Source organism: Fringilla coelebs (assembly GCF_963513975.1).
Source record: "Fringilla coelebs genome assembly, chromosome: 3".
Taxonomy (NCBI): Eukaryota; Metazoa; Chordata; class Aves; order Passeriformes; family Fringillidae; genus Fringilla; species Fringilla coelebs.
The window spans coordinates 110,539,481-110,565,795 of NC_140030.1; the positions used below are offsets into that span (position 1 = coordinate 110,539,481).

General features: G+C 43.9%; 1 protein-coding gene across 2 annotated transcripts in view; it reads right to left on the reverse strand.

Moving 5' to 3' along the window:
- The window catches only part of EFEMP1 (EGF containing fibulin extracellular matrix protein 1), a 45,468-nt gene extending 34,628 nt beyond the window's left edge, over positions 1–10,840 (reverse strand). Inside the window, exons 1-4 of one of the 2 annotated variants that reach the window (XM_084203020.1) lie at positions 10,523–10,840; positions 9,977–10,064; positions 6,983–7,031; positions 6,544–6,804 (exon numbers count right to left, since the gene is read on the reverse strand). In XM_084203020.1, coding sequence (XP_084059146.1) covers positions 6,544–6,804; positions 6,983–7,031; positions 9,977–10,057 — 391 coding nt within the window. In that variant the 5' untranslated portion in view covers positions 10,058–10,064; positions 10,523–10,840. Of the gene's footprint in view, positions 1–6,543; positions 6,805–6,982; positions 7,032–9,976; positions 10,065–10,180; positions 10,235–10,522 lie in introns of those variants that run through there. The other variant, XM_084203021.1, reaches the window with a different exon arrangement.
- Positions 10,841–26,315: the final 15,475 nt, after the last annotated feature.

The window sequence follows — 26,315 nt, forward strand, 5'->3', positions numbered from 1 at the left end:
GGGAGGAATCAAACAGGCCTCTGCTGCCTTTGCAGGAAGCTTTGTTCTTCCTGTAGGGCTGTTTTGGCACACAGAAACAGCAGCTATCATCTTCCCTGGCCAGCATGGGAAGGGAGATATCACTTGGAAAGAGAATAAAATGAGGAAAGTAAGTTTGAAATTTCAGCTCTATAACTAGTTTTCCAGCTTCCTAAATTTGTGTTCCATCACTAGGGATGCTCAAGAAAAATCTTGGACCTTTGAAAAATGTGTCTGCAATGCTGAGATCCTTCAGAAACGTTCTAGCAAATGTGACTCAGTAACCCAGACTACAGGAGTGAAAATAAAACACAGGTAAGAGCACTTCCTTTATACACTAATTAATCTGAAGTAGGAATTAGCTTTGAAAATGGAGGAAAAAAGTGGTGTTTGAGAGAAAATCCTCCTGAGCAAAACACTGGGGAGAGGAGGAGCACAGAGCCTTTCTCAGGAGGCTGAGCACTGACAGTGCAGGAGACTGGGAGGAAACAACTGCTCAGAGCAAGCACAATGGGAACATCCCAGTGGCAATGGTGTCACCATAAAATTACCTGAGAGAGGTGCTAAAAGCAGCTGCCAGAGTGCCTTGGCACTGGTGGGGGAAGTGCCTGTGTCACTGTGGTGCTGTGGGATGTATTCCTTTGAGAGCAGGTTGTGGCACAGGGAACACAGCCTGTGCTGCCCCAAGTCCTGTTTTGTGCCCTCTGGTGCAGCAGGTGACAGCCCTCACTCCTGGTGTGGCTTTCCTGCCTTGTAGGATGCACAGATCTCGGTGTCTGCAACAGGTACAGGGAATTCCTCAAGAGAGAAATAAGTGCTCTGAGCTGTTTCAAGGGTTGCCAAGTACTCTGGGGTGCCAAGTCAGAACCAGGCATGAGCACATTCTTCCCCTTTGCTATCTGGTGTTGTTCCTGATTGCATTGTGAAAAAGACCTCCGGCTTAGAGAGAGGAATTCTGAAGGAGGACAGATGGCTGGAGTTTGGACTTTCTTCAGGCCATGTGCCTTCTGAATCCATTTGCTGTGTTTTGTCTGTCAAAACACGAGCCTCCTCCGAGCTACTAAGGCAACAGGCTTTAAAATCAACAAATGCAGCCCACAAGGATGACAGCCGAGGTGACTACTGTGTGATCCCATTCTTCTGCTGCAAGAAGCCATGAGAACTGCTAATGAGTTTACTTAAACTTGAAGTCCAGTGCTTGCCTGCATAATCCCAATTCAGGAAGCTAAGGTAAATACAACTTGGGGAAGCTTGCTTGCCTCTAGCACGCTTAGCAGGATGAGCAAATGGGAGGAATCTTTAACTGCAACACACTGAGTGTATTCCTGCAGGGGTCAGGACAATGGGAAAGCAGTAACTAACTCAGGAAAGGAAAGCAGCTGCTAGTATTTACTTGTGATGGATGTTCACAGTAAAATGGTCAGACAGAACAGAGAATATCTCTCCAAGGTCTTGACTTGACACCCACAGCTGTGCAAATAGCACAGATGGGAAGATGATTCAGAGTGGCTTGATTTCAAAAATGCCCAAAACCAGGCCCTCAAAACAAGATGGGTTTTTGTGAACGCCCCTGTGGACCCTGAGGGCTGCTAAAGAGATGCTGCTTTGCAGCAGAATGCAGCAGTTTCACAGATTAACAGCTTGAACAGTTGGTTCGGGATGGGCTGATGAAAGATGATCTCTGCATGATGTATCCAAATGTACGAGGAATTAATTGGAGGCTATGAACAAAGAGCCATGAAAGTGTCAGCTTGTGTCCTTCTGTGGATCCTCTTAGATCTGCAGAATTCCTATGGCCTGTCCCAGTAATGAGTACTGAAGTGGCACCTGTAACCAAGTCAGACTCCTAGAGTGGCTACAGCTGGCAACAAGCGCTCCCCACTCCCTGGAGTGGTGCACAAAAACACGGCCTGAGGGAGCACTTGGAGCTACTGCCAGCCTAAACCACCCAACCAGGCCTTATTTTTCCTGCCATAGGCTCTGTCCTCAAACTCAACAGGCCTGTTCACAGAATCACAAAACTGTTTGGGTTGGAAGGGGACCTTGAGGATCATCTTGTTCCATCCCTGCCATGGGCAGGGACACTTTCCACTGTCCCAGGTTGTTCCAAGCCCCACCCAACCTGGCCCTGGACACTTCCAGGGATGGGGCAGTCACAATTAGCCCTGAAGCATTTTAAAAAGCACTCCTTGCCTACAGGAAGGGGGGAAACTTGGGATGGTACAATATTTTACAAAAAATTCTCAAAACCATTTCCATGGCTAAGGAACATCTATGGCTGTATTTGAGGCTGTGTCTGTATTAGAAAATGGGTTGAACCCATAGGAGCAGATCCCAGCTTCGTGCAGAGGCTCCAAAATCCCAGTCCATGCTCTTCTGAGGCTCCCTGGAGTCTGGCCCTGAGGGCTGAGTGCTCATTAGTGGTCGTGGCACATTAGTGGCACCCCTGGGGTGCATTTCAGGTTGAGTTTCAGCTGGGCTAGATGTGGCTGCATGTCTCAGGAGCTCTCAGGGAGGGGAATCAAAGCCCAGTGAGTGGACCTCATTAGGAGCTGCAGGGCCCCAGCCAAAATGCCAGGGAGGAGCCTCCTGCCAGGGCACAGCCAGACTCTGCCAGGGCAGCCAAGTGCACCTGCACTCACACACCTTTAATGTTCTTTATATGCCAGCTGCACATCCCTGACACATGTAAGTATATATAATATAAAGTGATTTTTCTATGGAAAACATCATGAACTGCTGGCCCTTGTCCCTCCCCCCCAACAGGACAATAACAAAAAGTATTCTACAGATACAAAATTTAGCCTTATTAAACTATTTCACAATTAACTTCTTGAGTCAAAAGCAGAGCTTGAGTATGATAAGTTACTTTGAAAAGTACCAAAAAACAAAGCAAAAAAAAACCCTTAACCTCTACCACTGTAAGGATACCTAAAGCGATTTTGCAGGGGGAAAAATAACCACAGCATAGAAAACAAATTCATTTTTTTCCTCCTTCCACAGAGGAGGAAAAAAGCAACCAATGTCCACCAAGTCTGGACAGAACTCTGGAAAAATGTCATTCTCCCAGAGAAGCAAGCACTGATCTCTTGTATTGCAATCTGCCTCCCTCCTGTACTTGACATTGCAGCAGCACAAAGGGTTACAAACAGGCTGGAGAAATAGCAAAAGCTAATCTAGCTGAGGAGCAAAAATGTTTGCTTACTTAATTGCTTGTATTGCCAACATGACAGGAATTAAGGAAAATGAGTTCTTTTCCCTTCTCAAGTTTACAGGTTATTTGGTACCTTTTTGGTCCTTTTTTTCATTCAAGTGTCATTAACATTCTAGGAGAAGCCAGTACTTTCTTGCAGACTAGGTTTGACAAAATTGAATTAATTGGGTGATTTTCTTTTGAATTCAATAGGAGCAGACTGAAATCACAGAGAGCCTAACAACAAAGCAAAAAAAACCTCAGGCCTGAGTGCAGGCACAGAGTGCAGCTATTCATGGTTTTTATCAGGGAAAAAATATCTGGGAACTTGAGTTAACTCAATAATTTGTTTCAAATTATTTCTTACTCTGCCTTTTGCTCTTCCCCATTACAGTGATACCCTCACAGGGGCAGGGCTGAACATCCAAGTGGCTTCCTGAAAGTGTGACCAGGTGCCATATATGGGAATCTCCCTTAGGGACCAAATTTAGGACTGACAGTGAAATGGGAACTGATGGGGATGGAGGGGATTAGGTGAGGTCAGAAACTCAGAATTTAAAGTACACTTCAAGTGTTTATGTTGAAGCACAACTTTTTCCACATCAGAGACCTTTCTCCAGAATAACCTCCCTCATCCTCGCTTCACTTTGGAGGTTCCTGGCATCACTGCTCATACAGAGTATCTTTAGAATGTCCCAGGAAATGTTTGCTACCCCCACTTCTAACATCAATGGGGTCACACTAGAACATGTTTCTGCTCACTAGTAGTTACAAAAATGTGTATCAGCACATCACTGGAGTGAAGTCCTCCAGGACCAGGTCGTTTATGGGCATTTATTCCAAGCACAGAAACCACAGGAGTGTGTTTGGCCTGTCATTCCCACACTGTTCCATGCTTGAAAAGGGAGTGGACACTTGTGTTAAAACAGAAGGCCCCTCACACTGCAGCACGATGTCAGTAATTCAGCTCCTTGGAGCATGTTATTGTTTGAAACAGAGGTCTCCACACTTTCACATTGGTTATAAAATACTAAGTGCTGCTGGACTGGAAGGAAAATGTCATACATCTGCAAACAATTAGAAGGAGCTGGACTTCATATTTGATTTACTAAACAATAAAACAAGCTTAAGTGTGACTATATCTGTAAGTTACACTCCCTAGGAGCCTCGAGCAGTTATCATAGCAAAGTCTTTTAACCATAATTAAATAAATCCGCAGCGGGACCATTGCTGATCAAGATTATCTTTTATAAGATATTTTCAGCAGTGAAAAGCATGAAGATCATGAAGCTGGATGCATGCTTTAAGTGTTCCAAAACTCTTTTATCCTTCATTTCAAGCACACTGTCCACTACCCTTTTTCCAGCTGGAATGCATTCAATACGATACATTTCAGCTTTTAAACACTAATATTTCCATGCTTTCTGTATTTAGATTGAAATGTTGGCATGAGGAAATGAGTAGCTTGATGCAGTCAAGCCCAAGATTTCACCACAGTTTGTATGCCTGCAGGTTAAAACTTCTGGTACTGTAACAACACTTAGTTGTTATAAATTAACCAAAGATTTGGGAATTGAATAGGAATATTTAGCTGCAAGTTCCAGGAAGTCAAAGCATGGAGTAAAGTAATAGTAATCTATCACCACCAATTTTTCCTCAACAAAACAGAAACCTTAACCAGTTGTCAGTCTCTCAGTTAAACCTAACCCTCAACCTTTTTTTGGAGTACAAGCTGTGGGTACTAAATGCTGTCAAACTGCCCTACTGTATCCCAAATTTGTACACCTAAAGCCAGCATAGCAAAAGGAATAGTCATGTTTTGACATTTTCTAGCATGACTTGCATTTTTTATCAAATAAAAATGTTATGTGCTGAAGTTGGAACAGGTTCTTACAGTTCACCAATGAAGAGTAGTGCCAGCAGCATCACCTGAAGGAGGGAGTACCAGGCCAAACCCAGCAGTTCTGCTCCTGGTTTTGCTGCTGCTTTGCCAAGTTAAACTAAGGAAAAAGCCAATTTTCCATCTAAGGAAAATTTGATTTTCCCCTGATGACCCCCAGTGAACGCCCAGGGTTAAGGAGATCTGACCTCCTGTGGTAGGTTCTGTACTTGACATTCTTGAATCAGAGTGGCAGAAATGTTGGACATGAGCAGATAAGCCAGAAATGCAACTCTGAGGCTTTGCCTACAAAAATAACCCCTCCAGCCTCCATGATGATTACTGTGGTCCAGAATGACAGGGAATTTACTTACTAGTGATAAATAATGTCCTGTGTACATGAATACCAGGGAGAAGGAAACTACCACTGTGTATTACAGCCTGCCCTGATTACAGTCCCTAAAGTACTATTTTATGTGATTATACTGCTACAGGCCACAAAGTGGAAAAGATGAACCATGGGGTCAAGTTTTGCCCTCTCTTTGCACGGGTGTCCCTCCAATGTGCTTGAAAAGCAAGTTTGTGAGCAAGGGGTAGAATATATTTCTATGAAAGAAAACAAAACAATGGCCGAAACATTTGTTACTTCAGCAAGTAGAAGAGTAAACTGTTTATATAAAATAATAAATGAAACAGTCTTAGTTTACAGAAGTGCTTGTGAGGCTGGTTCCTGAATGCATACAATTAACGTTCCTAATGCCCTGAGAATTTTTGGCACTGTGTGTGGTGTATGTACACTCAGATGAAAGCTCTTCATTGCCATAGTTTCAAAGAGTGGCAAGGCTAGGACTGGGAGTAAACTGGCAGGGTCTGCCTAGGGCTACTTCCACAGAGATCAGAGGAGAACGGGCTGTTCAGAAGTTGGGTTCCTACTGCTGGAGGAATATTCCTTATCCACAATAAAAATACAGGACCCTTCTGCACTGCAGTCTGCTCTAAGCAAAAGTTCATCCTGTGGTTATTTTTTGTTCATTCAGCATTTACTTACTGAAAAATACAGAGTTCTGCAAACCTTTCCAAATTGCTTATGCCTTGCTGCATTGCCCACTCATTTCAGAGCACTTTCTTTCCTAGACATATTTAATACAACACAAACTGCTTCACTAGAGTAATTTTAAGACTTTTTTTAGGAGCTACAGACAACGGAATTAATTCAATTTTTTAGCCCAAAAGCAGATGGAACAGACTGTAAGGCTGCAATAAACTGCACATTCTGATGCCTTGAACAACAACAGTGACATTTCTGTATTTTATTTTTGTATCTTTAAAGATGTTGATGGAGCACCAGCCCCTTCCAGTCAGCGCAAGGGCTACAGGCTGTCACCCCCCTGGCTCTGTGGTCACCCACCACACTGCAGCTGCACGGGAGCAGAAGGAGGCAGGCCTGGCTTACCTTGGCACACGTTGTGGTCACTTTGCTCATACCCAGCTGCACACTGGATTTGGTGGGTTGGGTTGGGAGTGGCGCGCTGGGGGTCGGCCGGGGTCCGGCGAATGACGCTGTTCCGACCACTTGTGGATTCAGCTGCTGCTTCTTCTCGCTCATTTACAATAATTTGCGCTGTTCTGGGTAGACAGAGGTATCCTCCATAGTGGTTAACACATTTCATCCCACCTTTACATGCATCTGGGACTATTTCACATTCATCAATATCTGTGGTTAGCAACAACACAAGTCATGCTTTTAACAGTCGAACCTTCTGCAACAGCCATTAACACAAAGAACACGACGAGACATGCACGCACACCTCCGTGTCCAAAACAGGGGTGTGCAGTGAGAATACTTAAAGAATACCAGTGACAAGTCTGTCTTTGAAAATTATTTACTGTACCTTTGCACCGTTGCCTAACAGGATCCCATTCATAGCCATCTGTGCATTGCTGTGGAGGAAAAAAAATAATAATTTGGTTACTTGGGATTCTTTGTTTTGGAAAAACAGTCAAGTGTGTTCAGGGAACTCAAAGTGTGACACAAAGGGAAATGCAATACCTTGGTAGGCTAGAAAAATGGCAATTGGTACATCACTGCTGTGCAGGAGCAGCAAAACTTGTGGGTTCCTTCCCACAAGAATGCTCGTAGAGCATTCCCACTCAGAATGCTCCCTGATACACAGAGAGCGCCTCTGTCTCAGGAAGTTCCCAAGATATTGTTTGTTGTGAGCAGGCTGGGGAGCAAAGTGAGAAAACCATTGCTTTCTCCTTCCCTTGCTCCTGTGCCCTGTGTTATACCATCTCTCCTTGGCTGAATCTTTGGATGATCCTTGGAGTGAACAAGCTGACCAGAATGAAAATCTTTTTATGAAAAGCAACAAGTTTTTCTGAATTTGGATCTCATTCCCTGCCTTCCAACAGGTGAACCTCTTTCATATTCAGGCTCTGTTTGCCAGAGGACCAAGAGGAGTCTGCCCCCTGGACTTCATCCTCTCTCCCATCAGCACTCTAGCAATGGGGAAGGATCCCATGACAGCTGGAAATTCATTCACATGCTTTTTAATCATATGACTCCAGGAACTGCAGTCTAGGAAAGACAATTTATATTGTGAGACACACACAATAAACAGTTAGAGTTTATAACAGCAGGACTACTTATTTATACAAGACTTTGCAGAATTCAAACATAATTCAGAATACAAACTCAGCAACTATTCATATCAATGCACACCAGCAAGTTCAGGAAAGATTTTAAATAGTCTGCTCTGCATCTTCATTATTCCTCTGCCCAAAAACATTAAATTATCCAGAGGGCAGTCACTTTAATCGTAGGGCACAGTTACAGAGACTGACTAGCAAAGTATCATGGTACTACCAACTGCAGCAGGAACATTTAAAATATTAAAATATCATTGAATCAACCAGACTGTGCTGTGTAGGTGCATCTTGGGCTGCTCAGGGTATTACTTTAATGGCCCCATAGAAAAAAGGAATGGAGTTGACTAATGTAATTAGTCACAGTCAAGCAAGCTAAATGTTATTGCAACTCCTCTGCTGCTGAGGGACTTAAAAGTGGCAAACTTGACTTTCTGATGCCAAGATCCGCTTGTTGCAGGTCCTATCCTCAAGTTATTTTAAGGGACTTGTTACTGACAGACTCTTGACTCAGCAGGAGGATTGAAAATATTTTCTTCTCTTGCAGGTGACACCAGCGATTTGTCAAATGTGGCAGTGAGTTGTAGCTTGGAAGGGTTTTTCTCCCCAAGGGGTAAGTGGACACTCTCTAAAGGATTGACTACATGCTGAGTTGACAACTCCAAAGTTACTGTAGCTATGAAAAGGCAAACCCAAAGGAAAACAGCTAATTCATGCATTTACTGAATCACCCAATTCCTGTTAATGCACAACAGAAGTACTGTCTGTTTAACTGCAAGGAGCCAAGTCCATCTATTACTGCAGCCAAAGGCTTTTACAATAGCAAAGGATTTGGCCCTCCATGGATACAATGTGTGCATGAGAAACAGTAGCATCCCAAGAGCAAAATCTCCCAAAGCTGGGTTTTTTTTGTTTCATTTTACATGATCAGCATTTAACCACCAGTGAAGCACCTAAGGGCTAAGACCTCCTTGAAAATGGAGCATAGGTGCCCAAGTCACATAGGCTTACTAGAAATGTTCAGTTGGTATAATCAGAATTATGTGAAATGCTGCATAATTAAACCCCCCCTCATATAATAACTGTGGGAAAGGAGGAGGGTGGGATCCCAGTTTAGTCCAGATTTTCAAAAGATACTTACATCTTTAGTTTATACTTATATACAGGGACTTTAAAACAAAAGCAAATCACAGAAGCCTCTAAATAAAACTACTCCCAGCCTTCAAAACCCTAATGCTTCTAAAGCCCAGTGTTAAAGTATTTTATTACTGACTTCCTGATGCTCACTTGAGGCTTCTTTAAGCCCTGACTTCTACAAGAAGGTCCAACTCTGCAATATTTACTTGCTTGAGCCATCCCACTGACTTCAGTGGGATTACTTGTATAAGACACAATCCTGGGCTTTGGCTGTGGTTCTCTAACTTTTTGCATGTGTGCAGAATTTTCTGCTTGTGTGGCATTGGGCTGATGTGTGTGCACATATCCAGAGGTCCACCCATATGAAGCAAGTTGCAGGGATTACAGCTGTAATCGGATGTGAAAATGTGGGTTTTTCCCCAGCCCAAGCTGGGGTAATTGCCACTCCTTCCATGACATGCATTATGCAAGCCAAGCACTGAACACAAGCAGATTGAAAAGAAAAAGCCCGACAAAAAGGCCTTTAAATCTCTTAGCCTGCCACTTGGTTGCAAGCAGAACCTATTTCCAGTATTCTTGAACAATTTTATCAAGCCATGCAAAGCCACTGCTCAGAACCGGCTCAGAAAAGAACAGTCCCATGATCACTCCAAGATTCAGATTCTTCATTAAGAGCCCCAAATTTGGAAGTACTTACATTTTGTTAAAAACAGCTTGAAACATCCATAAGAAAACACAAAAGAATGTTTGACCTAATTATCTGTCAAACTCCATATATTTCAAATGAAAGTCCTAGGGATCCTGTCTTTATGAAAATGGATTAAAAAAAATTAAAACCTCCAAATTTTGCTCAGTCCCTCAAACTGAGTACACAGATAAACTTTTCTAGACAAGCAGTTGTAATGTATTTTGCTCAGTCTTGTCAACTTGAACTTTTAAACACTGTTTGAGTGCAGGAACAGCTTATTTTATGGTTAACATTCAAACTCAGCGACCTCTGTAGCACATGCTATACATTGGCAAGAAATTCGATTTTTCTTAAGGGTCATTTAGCAAAGAATCCCCGCAAAGCAGTAATTATCTCCAAGTCTATTAAACCTTACCGTGTACGTTATGGTTTCCTCAGTTTCCTGCGAATGTACTGTAGTAAGAACGAGCGCAGCCAAGAACATAGCTGTCAACATCGTGAACCTTGAAAGAAAGGAAAAACAAATCAGCCAGGAATGCTTTTAGCGGTCTCCTTTGCTGGAAGAGGCTGCAGCACCCCTGGGACCGCGTCCTGCCGGGGGAGCCCACCCAGCCCCTACCTGGGAGAGGCGGCCCGGCGCTGCCCGCTCGCTCCCGCAAGGAGAGGGTGAGGCTTGGCCGCGCTTCCCAGCCCGGGGATTTTATCCAGCTGGGAGAGAGGGGCGGAAATAACCAGTCAATGGAGTTTAAAACACCCCAGCGCTCACCGGGAGCAGCGCCGGACGAGGCGCGGGCAGCGGCACTGCCCGCCCGGCGCACGCTTTGGGGCGGAAAAGTAATTTTTCGGTCAAGGCAAGGCGTGGGGGACACCCCCACCTGCCGGGCTCTGCCAGGGACCCGCTCGGGCAGAGCCGTGCCCGGGGGGCGGCGGGCACGGAGCCGCCCGCGCTGCCCGCTCCTACCTGCGGGACCGGGCGAGCACCGGTCGCTGCTCCCGTTCACCGCCTGCGCTGCGCTGCTGGCGGCCGCTCGCTCCCCTTGCCCCGCTGTCGGTGCGGTGCCGGCGGCCGCTCGTTCCCTTCCCCCGACGCCTGTGCGGTGCCGCTGCGGTGCCGGCGGCCCCGCTCGTTCCGTTTCCCGCGGTGTCGGTGCGATGCCGGCGGCCGCTCGCTATCCTTCCCCCCGGTGCCGTGCGGCGCCGGCGGCCGGCGGTGTTCGTTCTCCCGCTGCCGTCAGCCGCTGTCCGTCCGCGCCCGGCGGCCGCAGTTCCCCCGCCGCTGTCGGAGCGTGCCCGGTGCCGGCCCCGGGCTAAATAGAACGGGCTCCTGTCCCGCCGGCGCCGCGCGCGCCCCCTGCCGGCGCCGCGGGAGCGCGCGGGGCAGGTGCGGCCCCGCCGCCATGTTGGGGCCGTGAGGGCAGCCCCGGGCGCGGGAAGCCGTGAGGGGAGCGCGGCCCCGGGAGCCGCTCCCTCCCGCCGCTCGGGTTGGGATCTTCGAGGAAGCGCAGCACGGCCATCGTTTTGGTGTCTGTCGTGAGTCATGCGGTTGTAGAGTGCTTAAGGTTGGGAAAAAAGAATTTTGGGACTATCGGGTCCATCGCTGCCGTGTTCTCAATCGCAGCCGTAACCTGATGTGGAAATGAGGCTGGAAAACTGGGATTTTCCCCGGTCCAAGCTTCTGTAATTTCCTCTCCTTCCATGATGTACATTATGCAAGCCAAACACTGGACACAAGCAGATCAAAAAGAAAATAAATTCACAAAAAAGGCCATTAGATCTCTTACCCTTCACTTGGTTGCAAACAGAACTTACTTCCAATATTCTTGCCCTCATGTCCCACATGCACACATTTTTGAACATTTCCATGGTGGTGAGTCCAGCACTGCTTTGGGCAGCCCCTTTCAGTGCTTTGCAACTCTTTCCTTGAAATTTTTTTTTTTTGTAATATTTAATCTAAACCTCTCCTGGAAATTTAAAATATCAGGACTATTGATATGTTGTGGCTGTTAAAAATTTGGTAGTTAAAAGCCATGAGGGGCCCTCCACAGGGCAATGCCTGTCCCTCAGACACCATCTAAGTTCACCAATCATCACTTTTAAAAATCTTTCCAGACTATGAAATGCTGTTATTTCCCCACCCAGAGGGAAAGCCCATGGACAGAAAGAAGGATGAGGAAGCTTTGCAGAGGTTTAGAAACTTTGGAAGGTTTGGGTGAGGAGAAGGTGTCCAGGAATGTGTTCACCAGATCTTTATTTAATTCTCCAGTTTTGCTTCTGGGGGGCCTGTGGCACAGTACAGCACCTCTATTTTCTTCTGTAGTTCAACAGCAGGTCTTTAGTTTTAAAATAAGTTTTTGTCTCCCTAATGTAGTCCTTGAAGGGCCTGAAGGACTGGAAATCTGAAAAAATGTCTTACTATGCTGCAGACCTTTGACACTGCTGGCCTAGAGAATGGCTTTCCTATACAACCCCATAATTCTAAACATTAAATTACAGTTGATCTTACATAAGGCATGAGTTCTTTTTTGGACAGCCATACAGTGCTCATTAATTTTTTCTCTGAATCAAATCACTTCTTATCTGTTCTAGAATCAGCCAAGCTAGTAGTTTTAGAATATTTCTAGCTGCAACCATATGTTGCCTATCTTTTATTTTTTAGGTGAGAGAAGGAAGGATTTTCCCTCCCTCACTGCAGTCTCTGTGCTTTCAGGTAAGTGGGACTTCTGAAAATGTACTTACAATCCACACACCTCACTGGTAAATAAAGAACAGAAGCAACAACATGGTGGAATAAAGAAAATCTAAGTTGACTACATTATAGGACATTTTGCATGTACTTTTGTGCTCATATAAATTTCATATTTAACAGGCTGTCTTTTGACATGTTTTCTCCTGCTCCAAAATGATCCCTTTAAAGCCTACATTCCATTATTTAGGAATACAGCTTCACAGTGTTGGATTGACTCTGAGTTGTTCACTTCTGTTGGTGTAAATTGGATTCCTATTTGTGATGTGGTTCCCTCATATATTTCAAACTTTTCTGTTTCTTGCTTATAGAAAGAAATGCAGGTATTTCTAATAATCTAATGAATGCAAAATAACATCATAACTGCTTTTATCTACCATGGCTGTACTAACTGGTGAGTATTGAATTGCCATTTGAATAGTGGCATTGTCATCCATGCCACGCAAAGAGAACAAAATTTAAGTTGCTGGTTCTGGATTAAGTAAAAATTTTAAAAAGTCTTGTCTTAAGCTACCACATAGGAAAACACTGCCTGTATTACGGGACTGCAGTTGTTTATTTTCCCTCTGGAAAGATGTTCTGCAAAGCAGAGGAGAGCAGGAACACCGTTTTGGAGGGTACCTGAGCGCTGGCTGAGCAGGGACCCCCTTCCCTTGGCTTCAGCCAGTGTTTCACATTTGCTGAAATGCCCCCTTCTGCCAAGGGTGGTTGTCAGTCCTTTAAATGGAGGTGGGAGACTCAGTCCATGATTTGGTAGTTCAGATATTCCCTGCTGAGGCAACTGGAAACGTGCCTGGTGTGGGAGAGCAGAACTTAAACGCTTGGAAATAGTGATGGGAGTGTGAGGTATGTGAAGGAGCTGAAGGACAGCTTATTTACATATCTGGGGTGTCTGAGGGTGTCCCTGTGGTCAAACCTTCCCTCCTTCCATGCTGACCACGAGCAGCTTGGCACTGCTGAAGCCAGCCCCTACAACAATTGAAGAAGCCCTGTCAGGCTGGTCCCTAATTTTCCTTTTTTTCCTTACTTTTGGCTCCTTCTGAAAATTGTGCATTCTATTCCCTACTGTTTTAGTGAACTCTTTGTCACATCTCGGTTTTTGCTTTCTTTAAACCCTGCAGTTTTCATAAATTCTTCAGCTCAAATGTGTTTATTACTTCAATGTTCACATTTTTTTCTTCCTGGCAGGATGTGTTGCCACCCCCCATTGTCCTCAAAAACCCAAGGATAGGTAGGCTGAAGGAAGACTGTGTGTGGTTAAAATGTCACTGCACTCCCAACTCATTCTGGCTGCTAGAATTGTCCCTGGGGGCAGCAGACAGCTGGACATAATTTAGAGCAGGCTGAGATTGATACTAGAGGCTAGCCCGAAAAGGAGGAAAACAAAATTGCAGTTTAATCTCTTCTACTCCCAGATCTGACCCCCTTTTCCTGTTTCAAACATCTCTCCCTAGAACAGAAAATGAAGCATTTAAGCAACTCGTGTTTGTCAGCTCGGGGGACCATCAGTGTCAATTTAAGAGGGTTTCTGTCCCTGGGTGTGTCACATCAAGTGACACTGGAGTTGTCTAAACTCAGAGCTGGAGTGCTGGAGATGCTATTTTCATGTTGGACTCGCAGGAATCTTAGAACATAAATTATTTTGATAACATGGCAGGCTGCCTTTCTGCCACGCTGCCTGCAAATGTCAAATTTTTTTCCATGTTTCAACTTGGAAGTGACATAATGTTGGTGAAGGATAAACTGTGAAGAATTAGGTATCTGATTTTTTATTGCTGATTAAACATGACAAATGTTAAACTTTTATTTGAGGTAATATTTTACAAGTTTATTTGTCTTCAAGGGAGGTATCCTGAGTATATTGTATGTGCCATGAAGTGTTACTGAACTCTAAACTTGATTTGAAAGAAGGTCTGTGTTAGGAAATTACTCTCACTTTTCATATGGTAAAAATTCACAGTATCAGTTTCTTATCACAGGTGTTGAAATGACAAAAAGTTAATAAGGACCATAATGTCAGTAGCAAGGGACAGAGAACAAATTCTCTCCTTCTGCCTAATCCTCCCATGCAATCCAAACATATATTTATTGTTGTTCTTTGTTTATTGCTTTGCAGTAGAGTTCATAGGTGACAGATGATGCAAACACAGAATTAGAGAAAACTGACAAAGAAAAGATACGAGAGTTGGATTAGAAAAATCTAGTAGTAGAATTTCAACCTTCATTTTCTTCAAGTTTTCTCCTCTATGAGAGATCTTGCATGAGTTTTGTTATGCTGAGGCCTCTGGCTAACTTGGGCAAACCAGTGCTTTCATTTTTAAATGTCTAACAATGCTCTGAGGATATTAAAGTATAATGTTGTTGCCATTTTTTATTTTGATTTTTGCTAAAGATCAAGCCTGTGGTCTGCATACAATTTGTCAAGCATGCAATTTGCTTGTCTGCTGCATTTTATGGGGATATGATCCTGTGTTTTGTGTGTTTCTGGACTCCAGCAGAAATCTGGATGCCCAGATAAGGTGGTGACTATTCCCACTGGAGTCCTTTGTCAGTAAAAGAAACAAGAGGGAGAGAGTGAGTGAGTGGGAAAGGCATTTCCCAGAGGTTGTCCATCTTTTTTATTGGTGCCGTTATGCAGCCCTAATGAATTGGGAATTGAAGGGCTTTGGAAGGATGAGTGATTTGCAGATACAGCTGAAAACAACACAAGAAATGAGGGGGTGATGGTGTGTGGGAAGGATGAGCGTATTTCACTTTCCATGTGTGGTTCATCACCTTTTGCATCTCAGGGAATGAGGATTTCCCAGGACTGCAAACCTCTCCTGGTGATACTCCTGGTGAAATAGTTCATGGGTGTTTTCTCAGTGTTTTCAAGGCTGTAACTTTGAGGTTCATCTTACACAAGTTTACTCACAACCCCATAATATCTATTTTTATGGATTAACCATACAGGTAAAGACCCTTGGATGTGGTAAGGATTTCAGATATGGCAATCTGGGCTGTAGCTTAAATTGCACTATGATGATCTGCAATTTAAATATTCCTCCTCTCTTTAGCTTGTGTTTCTGACTTCTACCATTTTTATACTGTGCATTTTTAACTCTTTTCCATTCTCTAGCAGAGATTTTCTTTCTCTTTTTTGTCTTTCTCATGCCAGATAAGAGAAACAGCAGCCCAGAAAGCATTCATCAGTGTCAATGTGTGGTTTTTGTAACACTGGAGTTGTCATTTCTTCTCCTTTTTCTTCTGGAAAACCAGCACTGCTGCGCATAGGAGTTGAAGTCTGATGCTGTACTAGGCTTCAACCAATTTGGTTACAATGAGAACTTTTTCCCAGAAATATAACCCAGCTGAGGAGCAGACAGCCTTTCTGATATTCAAAATCCTAGCTTGAGTATACACTGTTGTCTGATTAAGCTGTGTCAGTGCAGTTCCTTGCTCTGGCTAAGAGGCAACATAGAAATGCCAGAATTCAAATCCAGTATCACCCAGAATATGTTGGACACAGCTTTCAACTCTAGTTTTGGCTTCCTGTGAAGCTTTGTGCAAATCATTTCATCTCTTTCTTGGTAGACTCTCTCTGAAATGAGGAAAAGGTGTGACTCTTGCTCAGGGCAGTGGGGTGGGTGCATTCACTTACCTGTCCAGGATTTCCAAAGACAGTTGATTGTCTTGGATGCTCAGATCCCATTCCAAGTCCAGGAGTTTGGATGCTTGTCTGTGAGCTGCCTTCAGGCCTGCTGTGGGCACCTCAGCATCCCCTCAGCTGAAAGGAGAATCAGGCAGAGCTCATCTACTGCAACATTCATGGGTGTGGGTGAGAAAAAACTCTGTGCCCTCTCCTTATCCTCCTTCCATGTAGGAAATCCATTTCCCTTCCTCTGTCAGTTCTGAGAAGGGTAAGTGTGGGGTGATACAAATGGAATGTCTTTGTATGACCAGCATGGATTTCTGACTGGCAGCTCAACTCCAGCAGGCTGTTCAAGCCCTAATTTTCAATTTTGCAATTTCCCAGCATTGTATTTAGGTCCAGATTTTGGGAATTAATTGGAATAATTTAGCCTCTCTTAGGAGGATTTACAGTATTCTTAATGGTCAGAAAGTGCTAGAGACCTTTGAGGCAGACATTCATAACTGAAACCCTTAACACAAAACTTTCTGCAGAGCCTCATGGGCCTAAACCCGAGTGTGACAGTGCTGTGATCTTTCAGCACAACCAAACTGAGACCTCTCAGAAATGCTGTGGTGAAAGAGAACCTTAGAGGAGCAGATTTGTGAGGCAGAGCTCTTGCTCAGGACCACTTTGCTTTTTACAATTCAGGAACATCAGGATCAGTAGATATATTAAACAACAATAATTTGGTTCCATAAGCATTTTCTGAACCTTCTGAATGTTCCTTTCTTTCTCTTTTGAGAAAAAAAGTTAGTAATAGGGGGAAAGCAGGAATATTTCTTGTTTATATTGTCTGGGGGTGAACTTCGCAAACAACCTGCCTAGTTAACCTATTAATTATTGTCCAGAGACACAACTTTTCTGCTCAATATCTGCTTGTTAATACTACAGGATGTGTATCAGAGCATTTGAATTCCCTGGAATATTAAGCTTAGTGCTTGTCTTTAAGCTATCACACAGAAAGCTGAATCCAAATACCAGTGGGGATTTTCCTCTCTGTGAGATTGATAGGGTTATCCTCTCACCCCTCTTTGCAGATACCTGTGGTTGAAAGGGATCAAAATTCTGGAAAAGTCTGGAAGATGATACCACGAAAAGCTGGCACAGAAATGCCTATAACCCTGTATGCTCCCAAAATATGCTCTGTAGGAGTTGCACCACATCAGAGAAAAATTCAGTTTTGGGAGTGAGGCAGTGGGAACACCACATCTCCAAGTCATTGAGGTGGAGAGGCTGCAGAACAACCCCAGCATGTCATTTGTGCTATAGACTAACACATCACTTACTGCATATTCATTTTAAGTTACATGTAAGACAGGGATTCTTCTTTTCATTATTTGGTTCAAGTTCTCATTCTCTGGAAGCCCAAAGCCCTGGCAAATTGATTCCTTCTTGTTCACCCATTACTGTGCTTGAACTGTTGTAATGTAGAAGTGATAAAGGCTCAAAATAACCTGATGGATACAAAAAACCCCAGTCCCCCTCTCCAGCCCAGTGCAGAGCAGTTCAGTTCCCTCTCCGGTGTCACTGCAGAAACCCTGGAGCTCCCTTTGGCCAACAATAGTCTCAGTGTGTCAGGGGCCGTGGGCCTCTTTGGCACCACAGCTGCAGGTCGTAAATGTAGTTCTGGAGATTAAGATATTAAAATGTGCTTCTCTGGGGGCTGCACAGCACAGCAAGGCCTGAGGTGTTGCCTTCTGTCCCCAAGGCAGCCTGGTGGCTCCCAGGGCTGTCAGGTGCTGCATGGAGCGTACACCAAGAGCTTCCCACGTGAGGATTTGTCCTCAGCAATGGTGTGCTTTGCCATTTCCTCTGCCTGCCAGGGAGTGTTTGCTGCTCCAGGCTCCCACTTCCTGCAGAAAGCTCCACAAGGTTGGTGACAGAGGTTTGCTGAGCAGGAATTCAGTGAACATCAGGCAAAGGAGATGTAGAGGCTTGAAGAAAAGCACTGGATGCTTTGTGCAGACCAGGCTGCAGTTGGAGCACTGCTCTGTCCTCATGGCTTTCCCTGCATTTATAAAATTCCAACTAAAAGAGCAAGAGTCATGTGGCAAGAGCCACTTGCATCAGTGCAGAGGAGGGGTGTGGATTTACCTATTCACTATTTTACTAGCACTTACTTCCAGACTTCCTGTTTATTACTTTTTATCCCATTTTATGCAGAAAAGGTTTTTGATTTTCAGCTCCCTTACTCTTGGAAAAAAATGCCTTTCTCACTGTAATGTTTGACAGCACTTTAAACAGTGAGCTGTGATTGAAAAAAATTTTGACTTCTAGAGGCAATACTTAGAATGTGTCAGACTTTTAGGGCTTGGTCATTTCTGCTCACGTTCATCCTTCATTTTTCACATGTAGATCTCTTAATAGAGCTTTTACCATAGAAATTCCATTTCTGCAAGAAAACATTGGAGCAGAAAAAGCAGAATTGATTGAGCTTAAATCAAAGGAGAGCCCTTGGTTCAACATTTTGTCAGCAAATTGTGGCTGAGTTATTAATTATCTGTCTCAGTTTGTAAGTACCTGGAATCTGTAAATCTTTCAGGAAGGCCTTTAATATACAAATCTCTACATGTTACTGGAGCTCCTGACTGGTATCTCTGAGGAAGCTGTGGACACACAGAAATATGTCATCCTGAAGATGAATGATTTAAGTCTGTTGAAGCAGATTGTTAGATTGTGTGATTGTAAAATAGCTTTTTTGGCACTTGTTGCTGAAGGACTAAGGGTCAGATTCTTTCTCTGCCTTGCACTGGAGATGCATCAAAACTTGTGTGGTCTGACTGCAGTGGGTTGGGAGCCTGCTCCATTTTTGTGGGTAGCTGTGCATGTGGCTTTTGGGGACAGGTCTGTAGCTGCTGGTAAATTCCTCCTTGCTGCTTTAATAGGAAGTGCACAAAAACAGAGGAGGTGGCTTTGGCCTCAGGACTGTGGCACTGCAATTGTTAAGAAGGGCCTTTCCATGTTTTTCCTATGCTTTCCTTTAGTGGATTCAAAAGGACATTAGCTAAAAGCACAACGAGAAATACAATTTTGTTTCTCTGAAGGTAGAGGATTGAGGGGGTTTGCCACCTTCCTTTAGAACTACTAATGATTCAAAGTTAACAGTCACATAATGTGTATACAAAACACTTCCATGTAGAGAATGTCAGTAGCTTTTTTTGGATAGAATTATTCCAGATTCTTCATTCAATCGACTTTCACCTCCAGCAGGGCTGTCATTATTTGGTCAAACCTTCTACAGTGCAGGAAATGTACCTGTGAGGAAGGCCTGAAGTGTGGCAAGGTGTGGTATTCAAAATGGGTTTCAGCTGCTAGAACTTCATTTAGTACTGGTAGGTGAAGGGGAAGGACAGGATCCTCTCTACTGCAAACCACATCTTTACTTTTTGTGGATTAACAGTTTCTCACTGTTAGAAATTTGGGGTTTTTAGTATGAATCTTAGGAAGGGAAAGACGTGCTGTTACAATGCTTCATTTAGAGTCAGGAGGCCTTCTTTCACTGCACTGCTGCCTTTTCAGAATGACTTCCAGGGTCAGGCAAAAGTATCATGGAGGCATGGAAGAAAGTGGAGTGGATTTATTTGCAGTAATCTTTAGTAGAGAAAAACTCCTAATTTTTCCAGGAGGAAATGAAGTTCACACACATTTCCTTCATGAAAAGGTAGGGCTGGTTTTTTTTGTCCACCTTGAGATCTGAATAAAATCTTTATTCCCAGTTGGCAGTATGTGACAGAGCATACCTTTGGTGACAGGCTGCAAAAGGGATTAATCATCTGGTGAATTTATTAATAGGAGTAATAAATTAGAGCTCTCAGGGATCCTCAATGGTTTTACTAGCCTGAATTTAAAAGTGTGTGAATGGTGTAAGTGAATTGCAAGATAATACAAACTAGAGATGTTTGCTCACAATTGAACTTCTGCTTCTCAAGCTATCAGTTGTTTACTGGTCTGGACCAATGAAGTGCTAAAAGCTAAATACTGTAAAATGTTAAACTTTGATGAAAGATATGAAGACAGAAACTATTTCTTTTGCCAACACTGTGGTCAACAGCAGTGCCCTGACCTGATTACTTAAGCTGATGTTTTTCCTAAATCTGTCATGAATCAGTAATTATCAAGTTTTGCAATACTCAATGATTCTCTTGTGAATAGCAAAATTATTTGTTATTGTAGGTTGGTATTTTCTAAAAAGAAGTGTTCAACTCTTGCATCTGCAGCTCTATACCGTATGCTTGGCTTTTTTTTTTTTTTTTTTTTTTTTTTTTTTGCCTGGAGAACTGTGGAATGCCACAACAAATCTCCTGAAGAGTTTCACAAAATGTGAGGAGAATTCAATCTGGTCTAATCTGGAAGTGACCCCTCTGGTGTCTTATAAAATAAACTTTGGTGTCAGCGTGTTTTTCCAGTCATGGTTGGAAGATTTCCAGTACAAGTATTTAGTTATGGGGCTTGACTTGTAGGGCTTCTAATAGGAAAAGGAACTTGTACAACATATTGTTTTTATTAGTGGGTTGTTCTCATAGCAATTTAATATGGCAGTGCCAGAAAAAAATCCCTCTTGCCTTGCACCAAGTGCCATGCAGTTGTGTGAGGTGGGTGTGCATGGGGACAGAAGTGGGACCAGGTCCCTGAATGAGGCTGGAAATTCAATCCATGTTTCCCAAGATTGTGGTGGCATAATACTAGCAGCTGGCCTTGGAGCCCTAGTAATCCTTGCAGCCCCTGGCAGAGTTTTCTGAGAAATAAGAGACCAGAATTAGGGGAATTTATCAGATAAGCTGAGCGAGAGACGTGGTAAGTGATACATTGTCTGTTTAGTCATTTCAACAGAAAAGGTGGGATGGCAAAACTTCTGTGTGGGGCTTATTTGGTGGATGTTTTGGGCTCTGTTCATGCACATCTGTGGCTAATCCCCCGTGGAAATTGACTGCACTTCAAGCCATGTGCAAGGGCACTGTGGAGCTGCCATCCCTGGATCCTTGTCCGGGGAATGTCACTGAGGATGTGGTGAGTGGGACTGTGCTCCCCCCTGGCAGCAGGCAGGGCAGAACGTGCAAACAAGCAAATCTAAATGCAAATGTTCATGTCCATGTTCACTGGTGGAGATTTATCCTAATGATAGGGGAGTTGATAGCAGGAAAATGGAAAAGCAGAAAAAAACGAGGAAATTTGAGCCATCCAGTTATTTTCAGGTGAAAATTGCTTAACTTAGATTTGTGGTTTTAAGTAAACGTGCACATTAAAAGAATGCTGACCTTTAAAAAAACGTGAGTTTAGATGATTTGCTATTGTTGCATATACACTTACAGGCAGCAGAAAACACCAGAAGCCTTTGAGATTGGGAATGCACCATGGAAACAAACAGCACCCTGGCAAAATAAAGATGTTTCCTCAATGGAGCCCCATTAAAAAGCTCAGCAGAGTTCCTTCTGAGCCCTGCACGAAGGGATACTCCAAACTTCTCAAAGAAAAATGCCCACCGAAGTGGGGAATTAAACGGTATCACCGTGCTTTGCTGTAAAACAAAGAAGGCTTTTATGAGAGTCTTGAGCCGAAGTGGTAAGTTGTGGATCCATTGTGTTGGAATGCGATGAAACTCATTCCTCTGGGAGATAAGGAAAAGGATCTAGAAATGTGGTGCTGCCCTCCAGTGGCGGCGTGAGCGGGTCTGTCTCCCGTGCTCGCAGGATGTTGGCTGGAAGGCAAATAGAAACGTGCAAATATTTCCGAAAGGACTGGGTAGTTACAGTTCAAATGTCAGGGCAGCAGTGGAGAAGAGGGGATGTGAGCCACAGCCGAACTTTTCCTAGTCTGCAACTGCTGAATTGGTGGTTTGTCCAAGGTTATTCTCAGCCAGAGGAAAGAACTCTTGCCTGCATGCTGCATTAATCCCCTTCACTTCTAGTTTTGCAAAGTCTTCTGCTCTAGTTCATGAAGGAAGGAGTTCATGGATGACATGGGCTAAAATTATGAATTGTCTGAGCAGGCTCACCTTAAAAAGGGGGATAATGTCTTTGTGAAGAGTGCCAGCAGAGTCTAACATATGCAATTAAACTAATTTTCCTCTTGCTTAAACTGTGGTAATAACTCCCCTCCACACCCCTTAAGTCAGTTTGCCTCTTTAGCATGGCTTGAAAGAGAAAAGAATAAGTTATATAAGTCATGTAGCAAGCTGCTACCTACAAACATTGTGTCCTGTGTGAGGCTTCAGCAGCTGCCTTTCCAAAGCAATTACCAGTCCCTCTCTGGTATTAGGGAAAGCACAGGAAGCACAATATTAGGGAGTGCCTAGAGGTGTCTTTCTTTGTGATCTCAGCAGCAGCAGGGCTGCTTAGTGAGGGTTAAACTTTTCTGTCCTGGTGTGGTGTTTTCTGAGGCTGCTGCTCTATCTTCATCTTCTGTGCAAAATATGGTTTCTGTTTCCATTTGGTTAAAGTTGTGTAAGACAAATTCAAGAAAAGAATCTGAGTCTGGCAAGACTAGGAATCCTAAATACAACCACTTGTTTTAAGGTTCAGGTTCTGGGAATACCAGAGTGTTTCAGATTCTCAGAGTGCACCACAAGGGAATCTGGGAGGGGCTGTGTTACTCCAGTGTGTATCTTGAGATGACAATGGTTATGTGTGAGGGGGAAGAGTGAGATCCAGAGGGGAAGGGTATGAAAGGCTCTTGTTGAACAGTTTTTTTGTGTGTATTAATATCACTGTAGATAAAAGGAGAAGTAAAGATAACATTGATGACAGAGAGTTTTCATCAATGTTTGTTGCCTGTGCAGTGTCTTCAAAGACCCAAATGAGAGGTTGGACTTCTGCTGGGGAAGTCGGTGTAATAGGCAAGGTCTAAGGAGCACTGATGAATCAAGTTTCCCTTTATCTATGCTTATGGGGCACATCTCTTTCCTGTTCATGTTTCCTACAGTCTCTTTTGATCTGCTCTTAGTGAAAGCACTGCTGCTTGGAAGACAAAAAGACCCATCAGTTTTGGTGGGTGCAGAAGCCCTGGAAGTGTGGACAGACCTGTGTACATACAAGTATCTGCCCACACACACACAGAGCAATTGCAGCTATGTGAGGGCATTTCTGGTGGCACCTGCTCTGTTTCCATGGCTTCTGCAGAGGCTTCTCTGTAAGCTGCACAAAGCAGGTGCTGCAGGTAATCTCTGGGATTGGGAGGAGCCCCTCTGAGCATGAACCAGGAAGTCAGAGCATGGTGCTGGAGTCCACAGTCAAAGACCTCACTCCAGAAAATCCTGGCCTTCTCTAAGTTGCTGTGAATGAGTCAAAGTCTTTTCCTTGGTGAGCTGATGTTTGACTCCTCTCCATGGCTGTTCCCCTCCAAGAAATACTCCCTTCTGTGAAGGTAAGATTAGACATTATGGCTCAGTTCCATTGGTCAGGCTATTCTTTGGTCTGTCCTGAATCAGGTTAAATTCAGAGGCTGGCTGTAGTGTCTGATGCTGGGTTTTGATGTAGAGAGATGCAGATGCTCTGCAGAAACTGCTTAGTGGTGTTATAGACACTTGGAGGTAAATTGGATGGAAACTTCCAGGGATAACTAAGTCCAGTTATCCAGTTACAGGCAGGGAGTAAAATATCATGTCAATTCATATAGTTGCTAATTAATATAGATGTTAACTCATAATCCACTACACTGTTGTACATATAATATTCTTCTAATGACAGCCTGAGGCTTTCAACATTATCAGACTTTTGAGCATAGAAGATTAGACTGAAGCACATAACAGCTGAAGCTACCACATATGAAACAACAGTGAAATAGTAATTTGCTAATATTTTGTTCCATCTGTCCCTTTATGTGGGATATTTTGTCCCACATCACACAGTACAACATATCCAGTAGTAGGTGTTGTTTTCCTGAATATTTTGTTACACCTGTCCCTTTATGTGGGATATTTTGTCCCACATCACACAGTACAGCCTATCCAGGAGTAGGTGGTGTTTTCCTTGCTTTTCCCATCTGTCCCATCCCCCTAACCCCAGCTGGCTCTCCAGGGTTCAGTGTTGGCCTTGTGTTACTTTGGTTCAGTGCTTCTCATTTAGATTTTAGTTCAGCAGGTAGTGTGGGATATCTCAAACAGAAGAAAAACACTCAACAGAGGAGCAACCAACTGCTCTGTGCTTAGGGCCATCTTCACCTTTCATCAAGCCTTGCAGGACTGCTCCGAGGCGGGAATGTGAAGTTGTTGCCGGCTCCTCTGCTGTCTGTTTTGCTTTGTGTGAGATACAGTCTGTGTCACAGATGTTCCCCAGACTACCTGCGGAGGTTGATTTGCTTGAGAACCACACTTGCAGCATCCTTCAGGCACTGCGTAGAAGACAGAGCAGTTGGATCTCTCAAGAAGTTCCTGCTGCCCTGTCGCTACAGAGCCAAGAACATCCCTTTGCTTCCCAGCACAGCCGTTCCCTCTCCTGCTCCAGGGGGAGCGTAACCCCTGCAGCCGAGCTCTCTGCCGGTCCAGCAGCGCAGTGCTGCGAGCCGCAGGAGCCGGGAGCTGTTTTCCGACAGCCTTGGCAGGTCCCCACAAACACCAGGTATCTGTCGAACTGAATTTGCCAGTTCCTCCGGCTGCCCTGGGGAGCTTGTAAGTTCCTTGCACCTCATTCCTGCCCACATGGAAGTTACAAGACGTGACTGCTCTGCCAGCAGGGCTGGTAAATTCCAAGAAGCCCAGATACTGGATTCACAGAAATTACAGCCCTGCTGACCACACTGGTCGAAGCAGAAATGTTTCGGAGTTTCAGGAGCCTTAGCTGTTTCTCCATGTAATTTACAAGTTCCAGTTGTGCATCTGCGTAAAGGGCTTTGGCACAGGCAGCCGGGGCTGTCGTTGGCTGCAGCCGCAGCCAGCACAGTGCACAGGCAGCTGTTGGAGCCCTTCGGTGCTGATGGGTTCTCAGCAGAGCTTCTGAGCCTGGTGGTCTCTGGCCAGGGTGATTTGGAGCATGTCCCTCCTGTTGATTTAGCAGCTTCAGGAATGGGATATAATCTAGCACATCACTAATGACCCTGTACTTTTATTGGAGCCTAAAATGAATGATTTGGGGAAATAATAAATTCTGCTTCTCAACCAGCGAGTTTGGAAACCTCTCTGTAGTATCTTCTTGTGGAGGGAGATTGGAAGTAAAGTCAAGTTATGAAATAATGAGAATATTGTGATTTTTCTACAGAAATATTTAGATAACATTTTCTAGATTCTGTTAGTGTTTTCCTCTGGTGAGACACCAGACATGATGTATTTAGATGGCAAAGAGGGGAGAGTTAGTTTTATAAAGTCAGGGTAGATTGGCTAAAACCATGTCTTACTGTCATGTTTTGTCTCTCAGAACTTACAAGTACCCTGTAGGTACTACCCTGAGAAAGGAAAAACACTCCAGTTTTCTCAAAGTATCTGACATTGGGATAATTTGTTAGAAAAAATATAAAAGTGCTGAACTTTTTTTTTTTTAAATGGATAGCAGGCATATTGCACCAGCCATTTGGATCAAAGAGTTCTAAATAACCTTGATGTCTTTCCCCTTCATGTTCTGTAGACACCATTGAGGTAGAAACAACTTTTTTCCTAATTGTGTAAAATGTACAAGTTGAATCTTGCCACTTCACGATATTTGGAGCCTGGACTTTGCAACTTTAGCATTCTTTCAGCATTGCTTTTTTAGGGGTGTAGCTGTAAATGTGAGTGTTCATCTATAATATACATTGATGAGAACCAATAGAAAATGTGATATATATTTAAAAAAATAACGTGGCTGCCACAATAGATTGGAAAATGGCATTAGAAAAAAAATAAGTTTGTGTTTGGTATTTATATGGTGTATATACCAAATAAGCAGAGTCAGAAAAATTTATCCAGATGGGATATTACTTATGTCTGTGTACGTTACCACCCAAAACTGTGTCTGTGTCATCCAGGCAAACAACAGTAATGATGGAAAAGGAGATTTCTAGTTGGGTCTGCATTTCCAGTGCCTTCCTTTGTGTTCCCTTTGCAAACACAAGCAGTTTTGCTCTGAGGGTATCTCAGTACGGTGGGGAGGTCAAAGAAGCTGATCAATCATAGAAAATATTCTGGAAATGCTTCCCTTGGTAGCTGACACATGGGTTGTTAATCATTCCCCTTTCCCTGAAGAAGGGAGCATGGCAATATATCTTTATGTCAGAGCAGTTTTCTGTGTCCAGGGTCTCTCACTCTGGCTCTGCACAGCGCAGGAGTTGTGCCAGTGTGGCGTCTTCCCTGCTGATGTAACTCTTCCTTCAGGATGTTGTGGGCAGCTCCTCTTCTGGGTGCCTGCTCTGCACATGTTTTTTCCATTATATTAG